The sequence below is a fragment of the Taurulus bubalis genome, assembly GCF_910589615.1.
Source record: "Taurulus bubalis genome assembly, chromosome: 8".
In the NCBI taxonomy this organism is placed as follows: Eukaryota; Metazoa; Chordata; class Actinopteri; order Perciformes; family Cottidae; genus Taurulus; species Taurulus bubalis.
The window spans coordinates 19,549,611-19,571,401 of record NC_136596.1 but is presented as its reverse complement, the minus strand read 5'-3'; the positions used below and the strand labels follow the sequence as shown (position 1 = coordinate 19,571,401).

At 39.4% G+C, this 21,791-nt stretch overlaps 1 protein-coding gene across 2 annotated transcripts; it reads left to right on the top strand.

The window, feature by feature from the left end:
• The first annotated feature begins 560 nt into the window (after window positions 1–560).
• LOC306740465 (cytotoxic granule associated RNA binding protein TIA1-like) lies at window positions 561–11,279 on the top strand. 2 transcript variants are annotated; one of them, XM_079222621.1, is made up of 12 exons: window positions 561–609; window positions 1,349–1,445; window positions 1,694–1,792; window positions 3,676–3,730; window positions 4,078–4,165; window positions 4,437–4,512; window positions 4,757–4,865; window positions 4,961–5,056; window positions 5,996–6,080; window positions 6,537–6,675; window positions 8,268–8,422; window positions 9,920–11,279. In XM_079222621.1, exons 1-12 carry the CDS (start codon window positions 584–586, stop codon window positions 10,056–10,058), a joined length of 1,164 nt encoding a protein of 387 aa, XP_079078747.1. In that variant the 5' UTR covers window positions 561–583; the 3' UTR covers window positions 10,059–11,279. The 2 variants fall into 2 exon arrangements, with proteins under 2 accessions (XP_079078747.1, XP_079078748.1); XM_079222622.1 differs by having other exon boundaries at window positions 3,676–3,748.
• The last annotated feature ends 10,512 nt before the right edge of the window (window positions 11,280–21,791 follow it).

The window sequence follows — 21,791 nt, the reverse complement described above, 5'->3', positions numbered from 1 at the left end:
TTTTTGCTTTAGCAACTACTGTTGAAAGATAAAATCCTAAAATACCAAAGTTAGCTAGTTGATAAACTGTAGAAAATAAGTCCCGTTATAATTAACCATCTCACACATTATTGTGTCACCCGTTGGGTTACCAGCGCGTGCGTTTCACAGATGTTTCCAGTGTTAATTTCTGTAAACGTTTTTGCATCACTTGCGATTAAGCTTACGACCACAGATAGGCGAGTGGAGAAATGTACTCTCCACTGTTACGCAAAGCTCCAAAAAACGTGCTTTGTTTCGTAGCTCATGTCATAATAAAAATGTAGAGGCACATCTTTGTGTGTGGGAGAAAGAGCGCCTGATTTTGGCTTCATTTCAGCGCGCAGGTTGACGCTGCTGACGCCGCTCCTCCGCCATCTTCAACTTCCTATTGTTTGCATCAGACTGAGGCTGTCTGCGGTGTGTGCGAGAGCAGAATCGGCCGCCGATTTATCATTAAATAGTAGATATAGCCTTTACGTTCCCGGTTGCTCAAGTTCAGCACAAACCATTTGTATGTCATTGGATTAAAGAGCTCTCAGGACGCGACCGCTAAACCTTGATAATGGAGGACGATCAACCCAGAACCTTGTGAGTAACAGCGGCGCCGTCTATGTCCTGGAAAGGAAAGGGCTCGGTATAGCTACCCGAGATGTTTCCACGCTGTTGTTTCAATTGAAAACTGTAAAACCCTGTAATTCCGTCAGATAATCAACATTTAATACATGTTTGATCGTGGCGCGTGGGCAAAAAGCATCGTTTGTAAATACTGTTCACATATTGTATTTGTTTTCTTTTTAACGTGAAGTTCTGTTTGATTTAGTCGTATAAATAGACGGAACCGCAACTCGCCTGAAAATGAAACTGAGTGGCGAGCTAATGCTAGTTACCGCAGCTAGCCGGTTACTTCCCTTGAAATGTACACGCTTTTTTTTTTAATTGTACGATATATTTATGCACTCTGATAATCGTGTTTTATTACCAACAGCCAGGTGATAGCCAGACCCAACGCGGAGTGGATGTAATTTTACAGCCGTGTGTTGCCACCGAGCATGAGGCCCTCATGAACTTAGCTAGCTTTATCTTTAGCTAGCTGGCAGACGAGCCACGTCAACGCTCGGGGAGACGGCTCCTGTGAGACCGGCCGTACTCTAGTTGTCTGCGTGAAATTGAGACCACCCCAAGCAATATGTAGTCCCCCGTCCTTGTTTTTATGTTAATTAAAGGATTTGTTGTGGGTTGTAGCTAGCCCGGTTAACTAGCCTTTGTTTGCATGCTACTTCCTGTTTGACAAAGACTCAATTCCCCCCGTCTCTCTCCTTGTTTGCAGGTATGTGGGGAATCTGTCCAGGGATGTCACCGAGCCCCTCATTCTGCAAGTCTTCACACAGATAGGACCTTGCAAGAGCTGTAAAATGATAGTTGATGTGAGTGTTATCCTCTCTGGTGTGTATTGTTTTACTATAGAAAATGGCTTTCAACAGTGGCCTGAAAGGTGCTGGTGCTGCTTGTGAGGGTCACCATCTCCATATGTGCATGTTATTGATTTTGTTTTCCAAGTTTGTTCTATCAGGCCTGAGACTCCAAACTACAACGAGTGACTTTTGTTATCTGCAGTTATTTAACTGTCCCCCTTGCTGTGGATTTAATATGATTCTTGTTTTCCCATTGACAGACGGCTGGAAATGATCCATACTGCTTTGTGGAGTTCTATGACCACAGGCATGCTGCTGCCTCACTGGCAGCCATGAATGGAAGGAAAATAATGGGTAAGGTAAGCTATCGTGTCTACAGGGTGAGTGAGGACGGGCGGGCGGGCTTTGAGTATGGGGCATTTCGGTTGTGTGCCTTCGAAATAATAAAACAACTAGTCGACTGCCAGCATTTATATTCCATTAATTAGATGGATTCGTTTGATTTGATATTTCCAGTACCCGGCCGTAGATTAGATTAGTTTTCTAACTGTGAAGGGGAAGCTGCTGGGGCAAGGGTCTAAATCAAATCTTGAACATTTCAGAGCATCGCTACTGCCAGAAAGCTATCTCTGTTTGTAAAATTGGTTTAAATAGGACCTCTTAAAATATACGACGCTGTGGTGTTTGATCCGGAGGAATGTCATCATTGTGTGGCGTGAGTGCTTTAAAGCAAAGTAAGGTATTGCAAGAAAAAGACTAATTCAGGGATCGATCCATTAAACGAGGCAGTGCCGTACCATCTGTTAGTCTTCAAGACCATGTAAGTTGCATTGGAAAGATAGCAAAATATAATGTCTTGTAGGAGCCGGATAATGTAGAGTTATTTAGATGGAACAATAAAGCAAACCATTAACATTTTAATCAGCAAAATTAAAAAGTGATGCTGGATGGCTTAATAATGAGCTGAGTTTCTGGATTAAGTCCGATGACATAAAACTGGGAAATTAAATTACTGCGCTATGGGCAGTTCGTTGACAAAATATGTCAACTTGTATAACGCGCATTGGCACGTCGTATAAAGGAATGCATTCCCCCCATATGACAAGCTGCAGTTAAAAAACATCACCCACAATCCTCTAAAGTGTGGTATTATTGTAGACGGAGACCCAACAATGTGGTGCTCTGTAAACTCTTCAAACTGGAAATGTCTTAACACAGCCGTACAACTGCTCTGCAGAACCCTTCAGAAAGCGAAACCATCCCCGTTCTGTTTACGTTAACAGACATTTATGAGTAAGAAAATGGCTTAAACTAACATTACATTTTACGTTACTTTAGAATTATTATACTAATGCATACAAAAAATGATTGTTCGATTAATGGATTAGGTCCAGCCCTACATTGCTGAACTAAGCAACCACCCTAAAAGAGGTGTGTTTCATTGCCGACCACGGTAGAAGAGATTTGTAACTAACATCTGCGTTTGTTGTTGTTGGCTTATGCCTCCCATTATGGTGTTTCAACATTAAATCAATACCGCCTTCGTATCATATCATGGTTTTTTGTTTAACTAAGATTGTTCCGCATCGATTTAAGAAAATGAATCTTGTATCAAGTCTTCTAACAGAAAATATTTGCAGTAGGCCAGTTGCAGATTAATTTCTGTTAGAAGATTCGATACGAGATTAATTTTCTTGTCTTTAAAAGTGAGTGATAAGTAGTGGTGCAACGGATCATAAAACTCACGGTTCGGATCACAAATCGGATCAACGCAAAAGAAAAAAGCGAGCCAACATAACTTACAGATCCCTAATCAGGTTTTTTTTTTCCGCCAATTTTAAATGCCGATCAATACGGATTGTTTGTAATGTAATATTATCAGAGATAATATGCCAATGTCCTGGTCGCATATTTTACTGAAAATTGGTGAATGACGATCGTCTGTAAAACTTTATTTCACACTGTGATGGTTAACGTTAAACTGTGTAATTAATCCGCGGTTCACATGTGTGCCGATCCGTGAGGGGCGGTCCGTACAGATAGACAGTGGTCCGTTACACGACTAGTGATAACGCACCATATCTCATTAAATAAAGTCTATTATTAAAGTAGATTTTTTTGCATTTAAAATACTTTGAAGTCGGCTTTTAAATCATATACTCTTATAGTGGAGATAACCAGATTTTAATGTAAGTGATGTAAACATACCCCACCTGGCCTGTTCTTTCTCCCCTATCCGCAGGAGGTCAAAGTCAACTGGGCCACGACGCCAACCAGCCAGAAAAAAGACACAAGTAGTAAGTACGAGTGCTTCAGTGGGGATAATAATTCTTAATATCGGGCCCTATGAAAACCTTTTTTTGTTATATCAATTAATTTGATGTATCAAAACATTTAACTATTTTTCTTTTATCAAAGGAAGTGATTCAATAGTTATAAAACAAAACATTATTATTTTATAAAATGCTCTAAATAATTTTAAGTCCAAGTAATCTTAATGAATTTGAAAACATCAACAATCAAGGAAAATATTTTGATTGCATGTATGCTTACATATCCTTAACAAAAGTCACAATATTGGAAAAAAGTTTTGAAAGCTTGAACTATATTGTGTATTGTAACATCTAAACTGTCTCCCCCATAGATCATTTTCACGTCTTCGTTGGAGACCTCAGCCCAGAAATAACTACAGAAGACGTCAAAGCTGCCTTCGGTCCATTTGGCAGGATATCGTAAGTATCAGGATATATTGACAAAGATGATTTAAATCAACGATTGACTGAAAAGAATGCCAGGAAGGGTTATTATCCTCTGTTCGTCATACTATAAAAATTAAGAAATATTGGGTATTAAAATACATAGAGGGTGATGTCATTACATTTTATGAGTTTTTAAAGACTTTTGCTTCTGAGACTAAACCATTATTGTTTTAAATTTTTGGTTCTGTCAGGCTCTGTGTTGTGCTCCATGTTTTTAATGTACTACTGATGGGTTTGTCCACAGAGATGCTCGTGTTGTGAAAGATATGGCTACAGGGAAATCTAAAGGCTATGGCTTTGTGTCTTTCTTCAACAAATGGGTTAGTACAGAGACATGACTGACCAATTTGTTGACTTTACTGCAACGTCACGTTAATTCTGCTGTTATTGGTGCTTATAGTGTAAAATTGTCATTTAACATGCTCCAAAAACAGCCATTTCTCTCTTGTTATTGTAAAAATGCAGGACATCTTTGAACATCACTGTGCTTCTAAAGGGATGCGTGTTAGATTTTATGTGACTAGACGCTAGCTGCATGGATTAAATGGTCCCTTTCTGTTCCAGGACGCAGAGAACGCCATTCAGCAGATGGGTGGTCAGTGGTTAGGAGGCAGACAGATTCGAACTAACTGGGCCACAAGAAAGCCCCCCGCCCCAAAGACCACCTATGAAAGTGCGTGGTCATGAGAATTGCACATGTTTTGCTTGTTTATAAAGGATGTTGGATTTGTGTATTAAATGTAGAAATGTCTCTATCTCCTTTGGCAGGTAACTCCAAGCACCTATCCTTCGATGAAGTAGTGAGTCAGTCCAGCCCAAGTAACTGCACTGTGTATTGTGGCGGAGTCAGCACAGGACTGACAGGTAATGAAAACTATTAATGGTACCATTACTACCATCAGGATTAAATGATAATCACAGTGGTAGTATGAAGTAGGCACAGAAAATGGTTAAAATATCCTTAATAAATTGGCAAATAAGCTGCTAATGCTGACAAATGCCAGTGAGCACCACTTAAAAGAATGAGGCTGTTCTTACTTGATCTTTAAAAAAAATACATATTTTTAATAATTTTTCATAACCAACAATACATTGCTCCTACTAACAAGTATGATCTGTGTTATGATCTTACATTCAAGGTTTCTTTTGAGGTTTTTGAATGACGCTCTGTCACATTTGATGAGAAAAATCCTAAAAAGAATCTAAATCTTCACTTTGAATAAATTGATTCGGCTGATTAATTGAGTTAGTATTCCTTTTATTTAATAAACATTCTCTCATCGATATACAACTCGTCAGTGCGTGCATCCTGTATCCCGCTCAGCATCCCACTCAAACTGGCATCCCAGAAGCTCAGATGCTGTATTTTGAATCCAGAGATTTGAAAATGGAGCCACAGGGTTGTTTCAGAATGTTTATCCTAGTGAAAGAAATGTTTTCTCAATGTGTTAGTATTTCTCTTCAAAGGGTTTTTGAGTTTTGTTGCATTTAGACATAAGTTGGCAACAATACTTGGTAGATTTTGGAGATTTCAGTCTTTTCAGGGGAATTGTTGATAAAGAAAAGATAAAGTAATGCCTGTGTTAGCTAAAATATTGTCAAATAATAAACGCAAGCGTTTCTAAAGCTCTGTGGTGTCATCAGCAAAATTGTGACTGGCCTATGAATTTAATTTAAAATTGGCAATAGACTCGCACCTGAGGATGTTCGTATGCAACGTCTCTAATGCAGCAAATGTTTTTTTTTTCACAATCAATCCACATAGAAATGATATCTAATGTTACCTTTCTGTTTGACCTTCAGAGCAACTGATGAGACAGACTTTCTCTCCCTTTGGACAAATCATGGAAATCAGAGTTTTCCCAGACAAAGGCTATTCGTTTGTGAGGTACGTGGACATTTTATATTTACTTTTCTTTAAAGCAAGGTCAAAGTGTGGTGCACAAGTTTAAACGAGGACTGCAGCTTTGGATGCAGGGAGAGAGAATTGTATGACAAGGATGGAGACAAAACATTCAGTGCTCTAGTTTATTAGGACTGTGATTTAAGAACAACTAAACCTGCTATTAATAATATAAGTGGCATGGCATATATCCACATATTTTGTTTTCTGTTTGCAGGAATAAGGTTATTGATTGTTTAGATGAAGTATTAATCCCAGTCACTGGTTAGATGCTTAAATTGTCAAATTAATTGTTCCGCATGTATTCACGAGTGTCTACATTGTCTATCTAATAATTATTCACCCTGGTCCCAAAGCTCAATAACTTTGGTCATCATTGCTAAGTAAATATCTATGAAAACAGCGTGTCCTTGGTCTCTTTCTCCCTTTGTTTTTGTCCAGGTTTAACTCCCATGAGTCAGCAGCCCATGCCATTGTGTCAGTGAATGGCACCTCAATAGAGGGTCATATAGTCAAATGCTACTGGGGTAAAGAGACCCCGGACATGATGAACCCGATGCAGCAGATGCCTCTGCCCCAGGTAAGGACACATAGATATAGGTACTGTACATGTTGTATAAAGAAAACCACTAGTTGCTGTCCTATTGGCGGCTCATAATAACACAAGCATAAGATGACATCTGGAAGGTAGTGATGCTGCGTAGGGCTGCAACTAACGATTATTTTAACCCTCCCGTTGTCTTGGGGTCAAAATGACCCATCAACACACATACATATACACTCGTACACGGGTCATTTTGACCCCAAGACAACGGGAGGGTTAATAATAGATTAATCAGTTGATTTTTTTTTTTTCAATGAATCGGCTATAAAAAAAAACAAGCATTCATTTCCAACCCTTTATTCAAAAACAGAACTGACAGTGCAAAACATCTTCAGAAAGTGCACAAACGGGTTGCTCCTTGAACATCCCTGAGCTGTTAATACAAAAAATTAACATCTGCCAAATTTGAGCCCTTTTTTACTGTAATTGATCTCTTTGGAGCAGAGCCTGCTTTTAGCATACCCTGCTTTATCAATATGTATTAAACAGTGAGAAGTTGTACTGCTCCTCTCACGTCTGTTTTGACCTGCACCTTCCTTAAACTCTTTCATTCACATCATCTGATCAATATCTGGGCCTGCAGCCAGATGTACAGCCAGATGTACCGGTTTAACGTTAACGAGTGACTGGTGAACTGAACCAGACCGGGGGGTTACGGCAGACTGAACTGTAACGGAACATAAAGTAACTTTAACGACAATACACAACCCAAACACGTTAGCTAACGTGATAGCAAGCTGACTAGCTTCCATTAAAAACAAGTTTGAGGGAAATGAAGACGCTGTAGACATCTTAACGCTGATTGGTCAAGACTTGACACATCACATCAAAGATGTTCTATTGATAAAATCACGACCTCAGCTTTTCTCTGTGTCTCACTCCAATCTCAGAAACGCTGGCCGGCCAGTTGCTCCGCTCTTTATTTTCTTCTCTGCGACTTATTGAATGGCGTAATAATCACGCGACACAACGAATCGATGATGAAATTCGTTGCCAACTCTTCTGATAAACAATTTTTATCGATTCATTGTTGCAGCCCTAATGCTGTGTATCCTGAGGCTGTATTATTAATATCAGTCTATTTGAAACCCAGGAAGTGTTGAACCACATAATTATAAGTAATTTACAAAGAATGTTCCTTTTAATGTAATGTTGAAGCAAGATCTGAGCTTCACAAAGCAGGCTGTGTTTATTCAAATGCATTTCTATGGGACATCAGTCGGGGATAAAAAAGGCATTCATTTTTAACATAAAACTAATGTATATTTTCCCCCATTTTATTGTGGCACGCTCCTCCCACTGACTAACATAATCGGGCTCAAGTGGTCTTTTTTTAAATTCATCATTGGATCACAAAGACCTCATGCTAGACACCTCTAGTAGTTTGTAATAATTGCGGCAGTTGTCTGCTAATACTGTATTAATCTGACATGTAAATCATTTGTCAAAGTAAATATTCCCACACACACGTCAACAAACAGAGGTCATGTAATGAATCGGAATCTCCGTGATTTTGGGTCGTATTTTCTTAACTGCTGTCTGAAACCCAACTTGTCGTACTCCTACAGCAGAACAAGATGAGCTTCCCTGCGGCAGCCCAGCCCTACGGCCAGTGGGGCCAGTGGTACGGCAACGGGCCCCAGATCAGCCAGTATGTCCCGAATGGGTGGCAGGTCCCCACCTACGGTGTCTACGGCCAGGCTTGGAACCAGCAGGGCTTCAAGTAAGTAGCACGGTGTGCACAGGGCTCCCCTTCACCGCCTCCAGCACCACCAGAGTCCCCCTTCAAGACCGGGGCAGTGAAAGCCAGCTCTGGCCACAAGAGGGAGCAGTGACCTCCCTCCCCGAACCCCACAACCTGTTTCTTCCCCTCGCCAGCCCCTCCCTTACTCATCTCGAAGATTGAGAAATAAGCACACGTACACAGAACAATCTGAACTTTAATTTTGTTGTTAATCATGTTACAGTCATACCTGCTTATTACCTCTTAATAACTGAAGGGTTTTGTTCCGACATGTTTCTTGAATTATAGCGCATTATAGTTCAAACTGTAGTCTTTTCCCAAAAGGATTGTGAGAAAACTGCCTTAAACTAGCTCAAAGCTTATGTCTTGAATTTCGATACATTTAAAGATAACTGACTAAAGTGACTGAACAAGATGAATGCTTACAGCCCAGATCAAAGTTTTCATTTGTTGTCTACACCTGGGGATGGTATAATGTTGAAGAATTAATTTCCCTTTCTGTACAATTGCCTACTGTGGTGTAAAGACTGTGTTCTTCAAGGCCTGTTCAGTTGTTTTTGTTTGTCTACATTCATGTCATAGATTTTTACATTTTTCTTTTGATTTCATTGATCTATTTCTACATACATCTGAGGATTTGATCTGTATATTAATGTCGGTAGGACATGTTAAATATCTTTTGTAGGTTGTTATCAAACTTTGTTTTTATTTAGACAGCCTATGTGCAGTGACATTTTGTGCACCGAAGAAAAATAAAGGAGAGGCCATATGTTGTTGACAGTCTAAAATTCTTGGCGACCAGCTGTATAAATAGGCTCTGTACAAAGGTGTGAGGGAATGAAAGCAGTGATTGTGTGTTTGATCGTCTAATGTACAGTAAATGCACAATTCCAGAAGGAGGCGAGTCCTCTTTTGACTTGAAATTTGAAGATGATGCTTTATTCTGAATAAGCTGTTATCTCCACACTGAACTTAGAAAATAGATTTATTAGAGTAATCATGAGACCTAAAATACAGTGTGTTAGGTGAGAATTCAAGTTTTTTTTTTTTTTACTTTGCGGCCAAACATAGTGTTGCAAGAGGAACGAAAATGAGCCATGCTGTTATCTGCAGTGGGGGGAGGGTTGAAAAGGAATATTTAGCTTGCAGCGCTTAGCTTCTGTGCTCTTTCTCTGCTTGTCCACCCATATTTAATCAAATTACATGTTTCTTTGGTTCCTCCAAAGAACCCTCCACTCTGTTTATTTGTATTTAATTTTTTTTGCTAGCTTGATTTCTGCCCAGCCTGCCTCACCCTCACAACCTCTGATAACTCTGTTTGCCTTCTTGTTCTCATTCTAGCCTGTCCAGATTCTAGTAGCTCTAATATAAACCCTTTGGCTCCCTTTCGCCTTGTCTCCTCTAACCTGCTGGCATTTTGTCTTTCTGTCTCCCTCCCCTCTCTCTCTCTCTCTCCCTCTACCTCGTTTTTTGCAGTCACTTACCGGCCAGTGCTGGGTGGACTGGCATGAGCGCCATCAGTAACGGTGGGGTTATGGAGCCTACACAGGGATTGAATGGGAGTATGCTAGCCAACCAGCCCGGTATGGGAGCCGCAGGATACCCCACACACTGATAAGTGGACAGGGTGGGAGTATTTTCAACCATCAGCTTCTTATTGGCTGTAAGGTGCCCTGCGGGGCTGTGTAACACCGCCTCCATTTGTGGCAGGACTAAGACTTTTACTGGGATGAGGAACCTAATGGGAAGGTTGACATCTATATGAGATGTAAATGATATTTCATGGGTGGGGGGGGTTGAGATAATGGGAGCCAGGGAGGAGCGATTTCACCCACACAGGTATTTACACCCTTTGTGGTAGGCAAGACTGGCTATGGGCCAGGGCTCTTACCATTTTTAAGTTAACTGTAAATGAGTATAAAACTGTAAAGGAGAAACTTTTTTTGGGGGTTTTACAAATTGCTTCCATTTTCACATCTTTCCTCTCAGACAGCTACGAGAGGTTTCTTTTTTTTTGAGAAACTGTTAGTCTGAGTCGTGCTAAGTTATGAACTTCAGTTATTATTTGAGAAATGGAAATCTGTTTAATTTGTTCTCATTTTCTCTTGGATTAAAATCAATTGCAGGGATTGTTGCCACTGCTGTTTCTCTGTAAGGGCAGATAAATATTGCACAGTTTTTTCCTCTCTTGTACTTGGGACAAATTTCTTGGGACAAAAACTTCAAGAGCGTTTTCCTTTTTGCATTCCATTTCTCCTTCATATCTTTCGGACAGCCTCAAATCTTTTCGCCACATGTAAATAACCATTAATTCATTTGAAACAATGTAAGTAAAATGCTACTGTTAACTGTGGGTGCTTGCTTTTCTTTTTTGTTTTGATAACTTGACAGTTAACTCCAACATTGAACGTAGCGGAGTGGCACTATTTAATGTGACACTTCACAGTGCAACACAAGATTCTTCCATGCAGGGATAAAACGGCATTGCCATGCTGTGCAAACTTAATATGTAACAATTTAAATGTTAAAGGGTGAACATGTTTGACACTTATGATGGTTTTTAAATATCTATTGAAACGCCAGTATTTTATATCAAAAAATCTGAGTGGATTCAACAGTTATACTTGCTCTTTTTGCCAGAGAAATGGGGAGGCCTACATTTGACCTGTTGCCTTATAGAGCTGGTTTCTTTTAGCTGACAAGATACTCTTTTTAATTAGGCAGTGCCTACAGACATTTTCAGACCCTTGTTCAGAAAGGTGTTAGCCCTGAGAACTGATGACTCTGCTACTGTAATCAATGTTTTCTTGCTTTGTCCAATTAAAATGCTAATGCACATAAACCACAGTGTTTGTTTTGCTTTTTCTCATGGAGGTGTTGTTGTTCTCGGAAACATTCATGAAGCTTTAATTCTGAAACCACTTTCGAAAACCTTTGCATGAGTGTAGATTTTTTTTTAAAATATTGTTATTTCTGCTTTAAAAGGTATTGTTTTGTTAGTTTTTTTGCTGCAAAGATCTCAAGTTGAAAGGAATGTGAGGTGTACGTGCATATATTCATGTAACAATGTGCAAAAATATATATTTGTTTTTATCCTTTTAGATTTTTGGAGCTAAATCACAAATAAAATGCAGCTCCATCAAACACTATAGAGCTAAACATATTTGTTTAGTTTCTAAGTCACTCATTTAAATTAATTTGTAAGTAATTTGCTACAATTTATGAGATTAATTAGAAATGTATAATTCAAAATTAAAATAAGACAATACCATACCAACTTCCATACCTTTTTTATTTGTATATGCATTGAAACAACACATTTTGTGACCTATTTATAGATTAATGGCTGATTGATTGAATTGTTCCATCACTATCTGGCAAGAACATTGTTGTAAACAAGTGGGGTGCCTGTGTCTCTTCTTGAGGCAGGTTATAGGCTGTTATTGTCAGCATATGTGTTATTTAAAACATAAATAAATCCTAATTTGATACAATTGGGCCCAATGTCTGACTATTATTACTAGAATCGTTTTAGTTATGATAGACCGGAGTATTGATAAGCTCCGACATTATTGTTTCTTTCCTCTCTCGGCTGCATCGGGCCGAGGACATTTCAATAAGCTTTGTACCCAGTCGCTCATCCATCACCTCTTTATATACACAACCACATTGCACTAGATTTGCAATTAGCCGAAAAAGTCATATTTTATGATAGTATAGTATGTCATAAAATAGGTCATAAGAAATGTCAGAGTATAGTTTAGAATTCTTAAAATAATTATCATTGTATATATATCTATATATATGTCACGAAAAAAGTCATGAAAATATTTTTGTTTATGTCATTTAAAAAAAAATGTTTATAGTATGTCATGAAAAAATCCTAGAAAAGGTCATAGTGTAGTATGTGACAATATATGTCATAATATAGTGTGACAAAAAATCTATAAAAATGTAATGTAAAAAGTTTAGCATGTTTTGAAAAAGTCATGAAAAGTCATAAACATTTATCCATTTATCCTTTTTCCTCCCCCCTCTTCTCCTCTCTCCTCCTCTACCCTCCTCTGTCTTCCTCTTTTCATAAAAACAAATAAAGAAAATGTGAAATCAATTGAAAATCTTTAAAGAAAATATGTGAACATATGAATCATCCATCAGAAAAAAGATAGAAATAGATATTTACCTTTTAAAAGAGAAGGTTCAGAATCGCCCTCCACCTCTCCTCTCTCCTTCCCTCCTCTCCTCTGTCCTCCTCTCTTCGTAATAACAAATAATAAAAAATGTGAAACAAATTGAAAATCTTTAGAGAAAATAGGTGAACATCTTCCAACCTTCTGTCCTCATCATAAAAAATAAGTAATACAAATATGAATCAAATTGAAAATCTTCAGGGAATAAAAGCAATAATATGAATTATCCCTCAGTATCAGAATTGTTTTTAAAGAAAGGTTTTTAAAGAAGGTGCGGCCTCTCCCTCCACCTCCTCTCTTCTCTTATCCCGTCCTCCTCTCCACTTCGATCCTCTCTTTCCTTCCTCTCCTTTGTCCTCCTCTCTTAGTAAAAATAAATAAATAAAAAACTTGAAACAAATTGAAAATCTTCAGAGAAAATAGGTGAACATATTAATTATGCATCAGTATGAAAAAAAGATATTTACCTTTTTAAAAGAGAAGGTTGAGATTTGCTTTCCCTCCTCTTCCCTTCTCTCCTATGTCCTCTCCTAACTTATCCACCTCTTCTCCTCCTCTCTCCTCGCCTAACTTCTCCACCTCTTCTCCTCCTCTCCTCTCCTAACTTCATGTGAACCTCCTTGGCGTGGTGCGGCCATCCTATTCATGTTCTGCACAGAGGAGCGTCACTGGGGGGTTGAAACCCGTTGGAGGTTCACGCTGTTCCCCCAGACCACTCTGTGTGTCGCTTGTCTGGCAGATGATGAAAGGAACGTATTGATGAAGTGTTAAAATAAGTGTGTGGCGTTCAGGTTCTTGGTGTTCTTACCATGCTCTTGGCTGGAGTGACTGTAACCGGGCCGCCAGGGTTGTAGTCAGGTAGGGGAGCCAATCGGGGGGCTGGTCCTGTGAACCGGACGATGGTTCGTGAGTTGCTGGCCTGGTAAGAGTCCGGGTTCCGGACGATGGTGTTCGGCATTGTTTGGGCCATCTGAGGGTATAAACAAACAACTTGTTTAATTCATTGTTTCTGTGCGGCCTGGTACCAAAGGACCCACGGCCCGGTTGAGGACCGCTGGCCTAAATCATCTCCTCATGTTGCGGGCCAAATCTCCTCCACCCTCAGTGGAACAAATCATGTGATTCTCCCCCTATATATAAGTGGGACTTATTTTGTGTTTTCTAAAAAACCTGATAGAAAAAATATTTTGGCCATTATTTTTGGGAAGGTGACGATGTCATACCATACAATGACATTTTTGTTTGACGTTGTAATGACATACTATATACAATGCAATTTGTATGACTTTTTCACGACACATGTCTGAAGACTGCAATGTAGGGTTTGCATTCAATCCAAATACTAAACTAACTATCACCCTGTTTATTCTCATCATAAAGTTTCAAAACTGATTATAAGTTCAGGCCTCTTGGTCTCAGTGGGATAATGTATATGCATATGCAAGAACCTCATATAAAGGCATGCACACATGGTTATTTTCTGGTTTCTTTGGATATGACTTAAACACATCCTCATGATATAGATGAGATTCTTGTTCTTGTGCAGACTCACATGTGATTGTCGGTTTGTACCCTAGATGGCACCCTCGGTCCATGTTTACTACATGGGGCTGTATGGAGCAGGTGGATGACTCTGCTGCTCTTTAGCACAGTGTCACTCAGAGCATCAGTCAGGGTGTCGACATGTTGAATGTCACATGTCTGACACATTGAGGAGTGTTTGTGACAGAACTGTCCATGCTTGTTAATTCACGGTCTTCTCGTCAGTCACCTTTTATAAACTTGTGTGTCCTTTAAGAAAGTCTCTCATCGTGTATAATACACACCGTGTATATGGACTGTATGGGTGTGTTCGTGTCATGTAAGGCAGCGGTTCCAGCTCTCCTCAGTCAGAGTTATTGGGTCTCAGACAGCTCCGCCGTCTGTCTGGCTGGAATAACAGGCAGCAAGAGCTGACAGGCTGATAAATGTTTTGTCTCTTCACAGCTGCTCAGCCAGGACCTGACTGGGCCTTAATGGACGGAGACTCTCTTAGAGATGGAAAGAGAGAGAGAGAGAGAGAGAGAGAGAGAGAGAGAGAGATGTCAGGAGATGAGTTAGTGAGGAGATTACATCTTAAATCAATCAAAGCCGCCATGCTGGCTTTCTCTTTCTGTCTGTCCTGCTTCCTTTCTCTCTTCTTTTCCTTTGTTTTTTTCCGGGGACTTTTTATGTTTTCTTTTTGAAATTGTGGGAAAGTATTCTAACCCTTTTGCTGCTTCACTCCTGTCACATACGTTTAATATCTGTTAAATGTTTTTAAGATGCCTCTTTATATGTTACTCGTTTTATTGAACACTTTGCTGGCCAACATACAAAACATTTTGTATTGTAGTGCCACTGTCATTTATGTGCTTTCCTTTTCTGAAGACAATGTTTGTTAGCATTTGTCTTATACAATATGCTACATTTAGTCTATAATTGTAGTAAATATATACATAATAATAAATGTATATCAAACAAAACACATTTTTGAAATTACCTTTTTTAATGTTCAAATACATTTCCATTAAAAAAAGTAATTTTGTGTTTTGCTGTGCCACCATTTTTACTAAAATGTGGTGATGTATGACCCTGCTGTAATTGATTATCCAGACCTTATATCTTGTGATTTTTTTCTTCTTCTTTGAAGTACTAGTGTTCTCCAACACTTTACATGCGCTCTATTCCCTTGTGATACATGCACAATCAAGCACAAAACACACAAACAATTGAAGCTGTAAGACAAGCTTTTGTTAGTGTGTTCTAAAGTGGAAATTTGGGACTTTTGCGAAATTAAACATCTCATTCTTCCTCTTTTAAATTAAAAGTATAATTTACAAATAAAAAATTGTATTGTTGCTCAATTCAATACACTCAAAAGTTTGACTTGGTCTGGTAAGACCAGTGGCTAATATTATCTATGTTAGCTGGGTGCCTTTATGTCTCTCGTCCACTGTTGTTACTGTTACAGTGGCTTAGTATTTGACACTGCTAAACAGTTGTTTAGCATTAATCTTATATTAAATCATACCATGATGTTATGTCCTCTTATCTCTGGTACAGGACTCTAAAAAGTGATATTCATTGATAAAATTAAATGTAGGTAAACTGACCTTTACTGCGAAAACATCATTTTCAGAGAAGGAGTATGAGCCCCAGTGTCCCTGATGACTTTAGTTTCTGTTGGATGGGGGAACTGCAGGATCACGATGTTTTTGTATTTAGGTGGCTGACTGAGAACTGTACAAAGTGTGCTGAAGTGGAAACAAGAAAACTGAGGAAGATGTTGAGGGCTTGAGGGACACGAGGTGCCCTGTGAATTGTTTGAGTGAACAGCGTCTGTGTGTGTTTGTCTGTGTTTCCATGCAAGTGACAGCTTGCTGCAGTGGCTGACAGCAAATAAACATGTTCCAGTAATTAACCTTGACAGGCCCAATGTGGTGGCAACAGCAGAAACCTGCTAATGACACAATTAATCCATAATTAAGGCATTCTGTCACACCACACTCACACACATACTCAGTCAATGAACATTGTGTGTGTGTGTGTGTGTGTGTGTGTGTGTGTGTGTGTGTGTGTGTGTGTGGGTGTGTGTGTGTTGGAGAGATTGGTTCATGGGAAATACATTATGCACTACAATAAGAGCATAAAAGTCACACTGTGTGTTCCCTCCATTGTGTTTGTCTACATACTCGAGTGGCATTGGGCAAAACCCAAAGCAATTAAAAGCACAGAAATATTATCAGTATAGAACCACTGTACAGTATAACCATCGGCTAATTATTATGGACAGCAGACCAGCACAGATGCAGTCTTTGAAGAATGTACAATGTTTACTGAAGAAGTATAAACTCTTTAAATGTGTGCAGTCGAATAATGACCTCTCTTTTATGCAGGATTCATGAATTGGTTTTCCTTTTTTCTTTTATTGAAGCCTGGATTGGCACCAGCTTTGACACAATGTACACATTTTTCCGTATTTTAATTTCTAACCGCTCCAAGCACCAAAATAAAAATGTTGGCATTGAATGTTTCTGCAAACCACGAGTTACGTTGAATATCAGCGTTTTCTGAACCACAAATATGATAAGTTTCGAAAAACCTCACAGTTTAAGTTAAAATAACGTAACAAGCGCAATTGTATAACCGCCCATCCATGCAACTGCCCTAAGCAGACTTTCTCACACAGGACTTGAATTACAGTCCGCTAGGTTAAAGTCCTCTGTTTGTCTGAACCATCCATCACCCTCCTGTGTTCCCTTTGTGGGTTTTTCTCTTCTCTCGTTATTGTACCATTCAGCTTTCTATCACGCCCGCTACATATCTGTGTGCTTCATTCGTTGTAATACGGCATACGTCACATGCAGCCTATTATAATATCTTATGTCTCTCTGGTCCCAATTTCTACTGTTTAAGCCCCAAGACTGGATTATATTTGGATGCATCACTGGCATTTCCATCCCTCTTCTTTTGCAGCAATGCAATCTTTTCCCCTTCTCCTTATAGCACCGTTCTGCTGAGTGAACAGTACATCTTAATTTTTCAGATTTCCATTGGGTATGGTGAGGTGTGAACACTGACCATGTCTCAGTGAGTTGCACGATTTTCATTATGAGAATAACAAATATTAATGGACACTTCTATTTCGAAGCTAAAAAAAATCACATTCCAGTAAATCAGCATTCGTGTCCAATGTTCCCTCTAAACCGACTGGTGGCTCACAGTCTGTCTATTTATTGCATTGTTCCATCTGTGTCATAATGTTGGTATTGGATGGTTCAAAGGTTTGTTGTTATAGAAGAAAAATATATAACTATTTTTGGTATAGTTTTGACTGAATGTATGTTCCTGTTTAATATTCTAGCAGAATGTTTACAGCACAACACAAGGACATTTATTAGTGCGATACAATACATCCAGTATAAATAGTCAAGCTTTACGTCTCTGATAAGTGCTATACTAGCCTTAAATAAACTAATATGTGGTTCTAAAATAAAAAAAACAGCATGGTTCCAATTTAATGTAGAAAATTGAAACAACTTTTCTTCATGCAATTCATACTCCCAGCGATATTCCATATTGCCATTTCCTTTTACATCACATAATATATAGTTGTAGTCCAGGTTAGATGTAGAACATGGCTCATAGATTTATGGGTTTGACTTGAAGTCTTTTAAAGGCCAATGTGGTATTGAATATGTCAATAAGTGATAGTTTCTGATAATGTTTTGGATATTTATATTTGACAACAATAATATCTTCGAAGGCAGAGTAGTATTGCACTTCTCAAAACAATGTTCAAGGTCAAGCTCCTAAAGTGCTTCATCCTACATTTCCCATAATGCAACAACTCTCTCCCCGCCTGTTAAACAGCAACGTCTTTCAAATGTCGCAAGCCTACTTTGAAACGCAGCCTGTCAAAAATTCTCAAGCCCAAGCCAAGATAACCCTGAACATGACATCACTATGACATCATCAGGATTATTTTGTCAGATTTAAAGCTCCTTCAGAGCCACAGACGGCATTATAAAACTGTTCTCACAGGCTTTGTTGCACATAGCTTACTTAGTAGTTTGGGGTTGTCCAGATTTAGAGGTCTATGATATTTCTGCTTCGAACCAAAGCAATGGATGTGATTCCACCGATGATCACCTATATTGTACTGGGCTGAATGCAGAAATCTCAGAGGCTGATATCACAAAAAAAACAGTTAAAAACTATCTGTATTGTGACATAAAAGTGTGAAAATACGTTATTACATTTATGTTGTTGTAATTTTGACAACCTGACCCTAAACATCCACATAAAAAACTGAGCCAGCGCCTTTTTTTTACACTGAATGAGGCAGGTGTCATTCCAGGTCTTAAGACTGTCAGGTCTGTTGAGTAAGAAGAGAAGAAACATTTATAAGACCGACTGATATCCTGTTTTCATAAAATGCCAAAATTGGCCCAAAATTGAAACTAACCTTTGTATCAGCCCAACTCTTCGCTCCACACACGTTTCTGTGCCAAGTCGTGTTCAGAGCCCTGCCACCCTGTTTATAACTTTGACACCTTTATTATGTACTTTGTATACAGCTTCAGCAGCAAGTCAAATTCATGGCATGTGTAAATAGACTTGCAGGTGAGTTTGTGGCCGTCAGAGTGTTCGTTAGACAGTCGTGACTGATTTATAGGCAGTACGGCAAACAAGACCTGAATAATTCAGCAAGCAAATAAAGATGAAACTGTGCTCTCATGTACACTCAAACTGCAACGACTTCCAACGCAAACACACACAAGCACGCACGCACACCCACAGAAAGACACCACACCCTGTACAGGTCAGGACAGTCATGTGTTTAAAACATGATATGGTGTGTGAGTCTGTGTTGTATATCATATAGCTTGTGTATATTTGTTTGTGTCTGAGCAACCGTTTGTTTGTGCGGACTGTTCACCCGCTTGTGTTTGTGTGTCTGTCAGGGTGTGTCAGGCTCAGCGCTGACAGGTGTGTGTCACCTCATCATTTAAGCTGTCAACGCAGCCGACGGGCAGGAGGAGACGAGACGCCGGTGAAGGACACTGGTTGGCTGATGCTCAGCCGGAGCCACTTCCTGTACGCACACAGTTTAGTGGGAGTCTTGGAGAAGTCCTATGTAGGACAAAGACAGCCTGCGGCTAACTCCCCCCCATTACCACTGTCTGTAACGCTCCAAATGAAAAGAAGAAAAAAAATCCCCCATCTGACTTGACTCATCGCTCTTTAACAGCACACAGGGAGTAAGATAGAGCTCCATGGATCAAAGACTAGATGTCATATCCCCCTTCCCTTCCTTAAATTCATCCAAAATGCTAAAGCAAGGGCTGTAAGTGTGTGTGTGTGTGTGTGTGTGTGTGTGTGTGTGTGTGTGTGTGTGTGTGTGTGTGTGTGTGTGTGTGTTGGAGGGTAGCAGCTTGCCAAGCTCCTCGACTCGAAGCGTGTGTTTATGTACTTTGTCACTCAGGAAAATGAGATGTGTAAATCCAAATGTCAGAGAAGAAGAAGAGATCCCTGACAGCGCTGAGCATCATGTTCCTTTTTTTTCTCCTGCCTTCGCTTATTTTACTTCTCACTTTTGGCCCACTGCTGACAGTTTCATGTCTGAGAGAGAGAGGGGAGAGAAGATCTGATCACTAGTAGAAAGAAAGAAAGAGGACGAGGGGGGAATGATGGTAGATGAGGTTTCTTAAAAGCACACAGACACACCTACACACACACCTACACACACACACACACACACACACACACACACACACACACACACACACACACACACACACACACACACACACACACACACACACACACACACACACACACACACACACACACAAGCAAGGACCATATAACAGCCAAGGTCAATGCTGCATGCCTGAATGTCAGTAGTACTCCTTATAGATGGTGTGTGTGTGTGTGTGTGTGTGTGTGTGTGTGTGTGTGTGTGTGTGTGTGTGTGTGTGTGTGTGTGTTGAGATGATTTAAGAGTACACACTGAACAGTATTCAGGTAACATAGTAATGGAGGGTCGGATGTGTGTGAGTGTGTTGGTGTGTGTGTGTGTGTGCCTGTCGCTAGCGTTCAGTGGCTCTGCCATTCAGTGGTACATACACAGGGTTGACAGCTCCCGCTTAAATGTGTCACTCCACATTACCCATAAAGCACCACCAGAGAGAGAGAGGGGAAGGGTGGGTGGAGTGGAGGATGGGATGGTAGATATATGTGTGTGTGCCGGGCACTGGAAAGGAAACAGAAATAAAACAATACTATAATAATACAAAATATTTTACCTATATAGAGAGGCATGTGATTATATTTTTGAAATAATTTGTACAGTAGTTAACGACGAGAGACAAATAATTTTTCGATCACCTTTGAATTGTGCCCTGATTTACACATGATGTTTGCCACAATTTTTTTCTTGCAAGTCAACGACGGAGGTCCTGCATCCCCTCATGCAAAGTAAAAAACAGGTACTTTTATATTTCTTGTCTTAGATTATGCTGCCAGTTGATATTGTTCTGGAAAACCACCTGTAAAGAGTTTAGATATTATTTATACAGAAATACTGTCTGAACTGTATTGACAGTAATTCTAGACAAATTCACTGTTGCTATAAACCTCAGCCGTCATCTAAATAATTGAAATGCTGGCCCTGTAGTTTAAAGGTGCATTTCACCATAAAGATCTGTGTTAAGGTTAAATCCATTTTCTTTTTAAATAAATAAATACAGATACAAGCTAGTGTAACGGAAAGTATAAAAGCTCCCAAGATGCATTTTAGGAAGTGTCCAATCACTGACGTTAAAAGGATGTTGCATGCAGTTGCTAAAAACAAGCAGAAGCTAAAGGTGACACTTTTTTGAAAAAGGATGGTACCTTGATGGAGCTTTATAAAATGGAGCAGTGTCTTCATTTTTTTTTACAACTGGGTCCACACTTTTGTCTTGTGCATGTGCTGTGCCTTGGTTAGTTTAGGTGGAGAAAGTCAGCAGCGTGGGGCTAATTAGCAGTAGCGCCGGGATAGAAAATAAGCTCAGAGACTTTCCCCACTGTTATTTTATCCTGAGATACTTAATATCTCCATTCACGGCATATTATATAGTCATACATAACAAGAGATGTAGAACATAGACATCACAACCTGAACCAACTCAGTTAGCTCTTACACACCAACACAGATGTGTGTCTATGATGAGGTACATTGAGGATATCATCAAAAGGACATTTTGAAACAGGAATTACAGTGGGAAAAATAATACACTTGAAATAACACCGAATAATTTGTATTTTATTACATTTTTTTTTGCTTAAACAAATTGAATAGGAAAATAGTTGCCCCTAGCTCTATCACAATTGTCAAAAACTGCATGGCTATTAATATTTTATCAGATGGAAGTCACAAAATGCTATTGACCATAACTGCTATCAGTGAGTTCTTTCTTGCTCTGTTTATGCTTGTTATGGTAAATTGACACATACAGTAGGTTTTTGGCTGTGCAATGCGGACAGATCAAGATGGATTATGGGAGTTAAGGGCCACATGTCAAAACATGTCTTTCAGTCTGCCCCGGGGCGCCATAACAACAACCCTCATCCCTCGAAAATCCACCACC

Excerpts from the sequence above, each read along its gene's own strand:
- LOC306740465 (XM_079222622.1), top strand. The coding sequence starts at position 584 with ATGGAGGACGATCAACCCAGAACCTT. Across the intron at positions 6,676-8,267 it reads AGCAGATGCCTCTGCCCCAG|CAGAACAAGATGAGCTTCCC; the intron begins GTAAGGACACAT and ends GTACTCCTACAG. Across the intron at positions 8,423-9,919 it reads TGGAACCAGCAGGGCTTCAA|TCACTTACCGGCCAGTGCTG; the intron begins GTAAGTAGCACG and ends CGTTTTTTGCAG.